This window comes from Prunus dulcis, chromosome 5 (genome assembly GCF_902201215.1).
Source record: "Prunus dulcis chromosome 5, ALMONDv2, whole genome shotgun sequence".
Lineage (NCBI taxonomy): Eukaryota > Viridiplantae > Streptophyta > Magnoliopsida > Rosales > Rosaceae > Prunus > Prunus dulcis.
Genome location: NC_047654.1, coordinates 7,126,549 through 7,132,424, shown reverse-complemented (window position 1 = coordinate 7,132,424; position 5,876 = coordinate 7,126,549). Strand labels below are relative to the sequence as shown.

Sequence of the window (5,876 nt, the reverse complement as noted above, 5' to 3'; positions counted from 1 at the left end):
AGTTGCTGCTGTGTACCAGGTATCAGAAATGCGAGGACCGAAGGCCACTCTTGAAGGCGCCGTAGGCTGCCCTATCATCTGTTTCCGGACACCTTGAGTATTCGTGACTGAAGCGCGCCGCATACTCTCTCAATGGCTCGTCCTCTCTCTGCCGAATCGTGTACAGATCATCGGCAGAGTAAAGACGGTCCGTTTGGATCATGAAGTGATTGAGGAAAATCTGCTTCAGCTCGTCAAAAGAATCTACCGTTTCCGGCTCCAAACGGTAGAACCAATTCAGGGCTGCCTCGGTAAGTGAAGATGGGAATAGCAGGCACTGCCCCTCGTCGCTCAGACCCTTGCATCCGATGGCAGACTGAAATGAATGAAGGTGGGTTAAAGGATCTTCGGTACCAGTGTAGAATGGTATGCGCAATGGCTGCACTTCCCGATCCTGCCGAGAGCGACGGATGCGTCTCGTGAACGGCCCGGGCCGAAGCTTTCCCCACTCAGGTTCCTGGGAGCGAGCCTTGTCGTTTTCCATTTTTTGGACCTTCTGAAAAGGAGTCGGACAACAGGGTCTCGGCTTGGTATTTCCTCGGAACCATAGTCTTCCGAGCGTCTTCGCGGGCTCACAGAGTTATCCCCCGAGTATTTGGTTGGTGCCGAACGGTAGGTTGAAGTTTGCGTGTTGGAAGGGATGTACTCGGACGCCGACTCCTCTGTGGTGTCCAGCCCCCTGACCCTCCCAATAGGCAATTTGCTTCCTAGGGCGTTCATCCGGGATTCCCTTAGTCGAGCGCTAACCCTGATCGGAGACCTCTGTCTCTCCGCCTCCCGATCGTTAAGCCTGTGTCGGCAATCGGAGTAGACCTTCTTAGGGACATGTGGTTGATCCCGTGGTGTCGGCACCACCAACTGTTTGGAAGGCGCGGGCGTTTCCCTTGCTGCCTTTCCGTACCTCCTCCTATGTGGGGTTCCCAAGCTCTCGGAAGAGTGAGTTGTTTGGAAGTTTTGTGTGCGCTGCTGGTGCAGCAGCTGCTGGGTTTCGTCCACTTTGGACGAAAGGTGGTGGTTGTGCTCCTGAAGCCTAGCCATGTCCTTCCTTAGGGACGTGATTTGGACTACTAGTTCGGCTTCGGCAGTTGTCTGGGTTGAGGGTGGGTTTCCGAAGGGAGTGCATGGGGGTAGCGCTGGGCTAGCTCCAGTTTGCCTTCCGAACGGTATCCCTTCCTCCGATAGGAAATTGGGTATTGAAGTGGTCCCCATGTGTCTAGGGGATTGTGGGTTGGTTTTTATCTCGTTCCCGCAGACGGCGCCAAACTGTTGATGCGAAAAAGTGGTTTGACACGTGGCTCGCCCAACTTAGTGATATTATGTCTTCGGAAGGGATTAATCTTCGGAAGGTCAAGTTCCTGCAAAAGGACACGTTCGGTAAGGCCCTGGGGTACCGGTGTGGTACCGGCCGAAGGCTCTCCGATGTTTAAGTAAGTATGGATTTAGTAAATGTCAGATTACAGATCAAGCGGTAGCGTACCGTTGGTTCTTCTGTCCCCCTCTTTTGGGAATAGGGGTCTCCTTATATAGGCCTTGGGAGGCGTGCACTATGTTCATATTTTCGATATGGGACTGTAGGAGCTGGTCGTGAGCATGACACGTGTCCTAGGGCAAAAGCATCAAGATGTACAGCATTCGGTAGGGGCCATGCCGAAGGGCATGTGGTGACAAGTGTCGATTCCATCCACATGTCAGGTGGTCATTGGCCGTTAATCATACGGTATAAACAGTTTTGTTTTAAAAGCGAAAATGTGAATGCGCCTTGTTGTGATCCTCTTCACCCTTTATTCAGCCTTATCTCTAGCTGCAAAGCTATTATGAATGGTGGAGTGTGTCGAGTTCAACAGATTTTTAGAGAAAGTAATTCTGTTGCTAATACGCTTACTACTGTCGGAGTCGCCAAGCCTTTGGGTATTCATTTTTGGGATGATGCCCCTGATGTTGTGAACCATTTGTTTGTTACTGATTTGTGTAGGGTTTCTTTACTCGGGCTTATTGTTCCTTTGTGTTTTTCTTGGGCGGTTGCCCTCCAGTTTACCAAAAAAATAAAATATATAAAGATAAAAATAAATAATCTAATATATAAAGATAAAAATAAATAATATAATAATGGTTTGTATATTTGTATTGCCTACTCTCTTAGGCACTTGACCAAAAAAAAAAAGTCTCTTAGACCACCTCCAGTGCAAGGGTTTGGCCCCAAAAAAAGGCAGCACCAGGTCCCAAACCCCCTTCCAGCGCTCAAGGTCCAACCCGGACAATGGGTGGGACCCACCAGTCTGGGTAAGCCCATGGGCAAGAATCGAATGGGCTGTAGCCCGAAGGCTCCAAACCACGTGGCTTCTCCTGTAACCTCCGATTCAAAAATGTTATCCAATCTAATGGCTGTCCAATTTTTGGCTTAAAAAAATGAAAAATATATCAAAAATTGTGGAAATTTTTTCTATAAATACCTACCAATATTATTCAATTTTCACACCAAATCTTCATACAAATTAATCTCCTTCCAATATTTTTCACTTTCCACACCAAATTTTCTACTACAAAATTTCATTTGTGGAAAAATACAAATGGCCTTTTCTATGGAAGCTGGATGGTCGTAGACAAGCATTCGAAGTGGTCAAAATCTTGGCGACGAGGTAAAAAAAAAAAATTTGCCATTTTCTTCAATTTAATGTCTTTTTTTATTAAATATTTCTTTCATTTTCAATTTTATTTTTTAAATAGATTATTCAAGGCAAAATAAAAAAAGGAAAACTATTACACATGGCTCCTCAAGTAAACAATGCTCACAATCGGTTCTAGTGGTGCTTTCTATGTAGGAAATAATGGCACTATTACTTCATCCGAAGGAAAATACTCCTCCACGTCGTGATCCTGTGGAATTGCCTATGCCAATGATTGAGTCGTTCTTGCACTCGATTGTATCGAATTATGAGGACCCGGAGTATTTCAATTGTATGATGAGTGAGTAAATATTTCAATTGTATGATGAGTGAGATATGAATTTTATAATAAATATGGACACGTGGCAACTAAAAATTTTATCCGAAAATTTTATTTAAAATTTGAAATGTGAATTTTATAATAAATAGTGAAACATGGCAACCGAAAATTTTATTCGAAAATCTTAAAATTAATGGTTTAAGTATTAAAACAATTAAATAAATAAAAGTAAATAGTAATTACCCTTTGAGGTGGAAACAAAAAAGGTAAGGCTGCCACTATTCACATAAATAGTGACAAACCTTACCTTGCCCTTGCCCTTTAGGGTGGAGGTGCTCTTAAAATGGAGATAAACTTTCATGCAAAAAAGATATCACTTTTTCTATCCAAGGCCAATAACTCAATGACACGTAGGATAACTTTTTTACGTGTCATTGTGTTATTGGTCGAGAATAGCTAAACAGTTACAAGTAAGTTTTTTAGCTTGGAGTGACCAACTTTTTTCATGAGGCAAATAGGTAAGCAACATGCTATTTAAGTTGTTATAATATAATTTTGCCTATTTCATTTGCATACTCCGATATGCTCTTTCATGAGTGTCTCAAATTCCAAATATTTTAAACTTCACCATTACTCCTCCTATCCCAGTTTTCACAGAGAAAATGCATATTTTTAACTTTATGTCATTTGTTACAATAACTGATGTGAAGAAAATGTTCAACAAAGAAGATGAAGTGTCGATCGAAGAATACTGTATCGACACGAAAAGAATAAATAAGGCAGCAGCAGCAGAAGGAAAAGTACGAGTCCTTTCCATTTCAGGTTAACTCTCCCAAACCAAAGTGTCATCCAATCCAAATACCAAAATAAAATGATATGACAAAAGGACAGAGGAACTTCTAACTTCCCGGAACGCGTCAATGGCGGCAGCAGCAGCAGCTTCACAGTGCATCTTCTGCCAGATCGCCAGCAAATCCACCTCTACCACTCTCCTCCACACTGTCTGCTCTCTCTCTCTCTCTCTCTCTCTCTCTCTCTCTCTCTCTCTCGTTTTTACTTGGTTTGGTTGCTGAGGAAGGTGAGCTGCCAAATGGGTTCATCCCATTTCCTTTTTCGCAGTAACCAAACAGTGATTTTGTTACTTTTGTTGATCCTAAGGCTGTAATTGGTCACTGGGTTTTCCTGCAGGATGACAAGGTCGTTGCTTTTCAAGACATCCGCCCGGCTGCTGTAAGGTACTGGATGAATTTCCCCAATTTCCATTCATCAATATTTAGCCATTTTGATTGAAGTGAGAAAGAGAGAGAGTCAGATGACAATTTTGTGTAGGCATTACTTGGTTATTCCTGTGGATCACATTCCAACTGTTAAGGATCTTCAAAGGAAACCTGAAGACTACTCTTTGGGTAATCTAAATGTTGACAACTTTAGATTAAATCATACATGATTGAACAAATTTGGGAAATTTCTTGCCTTTGGTCATCAAGAAATTTCGTGATCTTATATTCCATTGTTTTATTGGTATTCAGTAAATCACATGTTAGAAGTGGGGAAAATGCTAATTCAACGAGATGCACCTCAATGCCATCAGTACAGGTATTGCCTTGTTCTTGAAAATCTCTTTTTCTTAGCATTATTTTCTGGTTTGTAATTGTGTGCTCAGATAGATTGATCTTGACTTGAGTAGCTATTGTCCTAAGTTGCTTATACTAAAAATATATAGGCTTTCATGGAGATACCCTTCATGTAAATTTGTGTTAAAATTTGTTTCAAGCCATTATGCTATCCACATTAGTTACACACCTTCCAGAAAACTGCATTTATATGCATTTTAATTATTCTTTTATTAGGTTGTCGTCCAGGAGCCTCTTTCTCTTATGAAAAAAAAAAAGAAAAAAGAGCAATGAAATTTTGGAAAAACAAAACTGAAGAATGAATACATTGTAAGAGAGAAAACAAAAAACTGAATAATCCTAGTTTTTTATACAGCATAACTTAACTGAAGTTTCTTTAGAACACTGTTCTCGTTCTTTCATCAAACACTATATGCTTAAAAACTTGTTATTGCACGACCAAAGGATTCGAACAAAAAGAAAATATTCTGCAATCACGTCTAGGAGATTGCTTAATGCTGAAATGGGCTGGTGAAGAATGTGAATCTTCATAAATTCTGTAATCTGGCACATACCCTGACCAATTGGTTCCTTTGCATCTTCTTTGGAAGAGGATCTTTCTGTAATTGAGTTTGTAAGAACACTTGTGAATCCTTGAGTGATTACACACAATAAGTGAATAATCAAACTGGAATTAGACCAGGCATGCATGCATCATTAATCGGACAAAACGATTGAGTAAAATTTATAGTTGATTTTTCTCGTTTTGATCAAAGGTTCTCCAAACGATTTCGGTTATGAAAGAGTTTTGAGTGTGATTTTAGACTGTCCTTTTGATAGATTTGGCTTTCATCAACCTCCATTCAACTCTGTTAACCATCTTCACCTCCATTGTTTTGCACTGCCATACACACCCAGGTAAACCTATTTCGGGCTTTCACAGTTTGCTCTATGTCTAAGGTTTCTCTGAGATCCTACTTGTTCACTACACTGACATACCTGATTATACTTGCACAGATGGAAGTGTATGAAATATATAGCCATGGGACCATTTGGATTTCTTGAGGCTGAAAAGTTGCTGGGTAAGATAAAGCCTCTGCCACAAGTTATTTCTAAAGTTTGAAAATTGCGTGATAAGTAGCAGTTAAACATGATTGAATTGGTTTTCCCTAATAAGTGGGTTGTAATACCGAAAAGAGAGAGTATATATACTATGTTTAAGCCTTGTAATGGATCATGTATCTTGGTTGTGCTTACTTTTATTATCTGCATTGCTTCAAA

The 5,876-nt window shown here is 40.9% G+C and overlaps 1 protein-coding gene across 1 annotated transcript; it reads left to right on the top strand.

Moving 5' to 3' along the window:
• Positions 1-3,706: 3,706 nt before the first annotated feature.
• On the top strand, positions 3,707-5,876 carry LOC117627878 (bifunctional adenosine 5'-phosphosulfate phosphorylase/adenylylsulfatase HINT4). Its single transcript, XM_034360152.1, has 6 exons — positions 3,707-3,983; positions 4,171-4,217; positions 4,312-4,388; positions 4,512-4,578; positions 5,436-5,513; positions 5,613-5,876. The coding sequence occupies exons 1-6, from the start codon at positions 3,903-3,905 to the stop codon at positions 5,716-5,718; spliced, it is 456 nt and encodes a 151-aa protein (XP_034216043.1). The 5' UTR covers positions 3,707-3,902; the 3' UTR covers positions 5,719-5,876.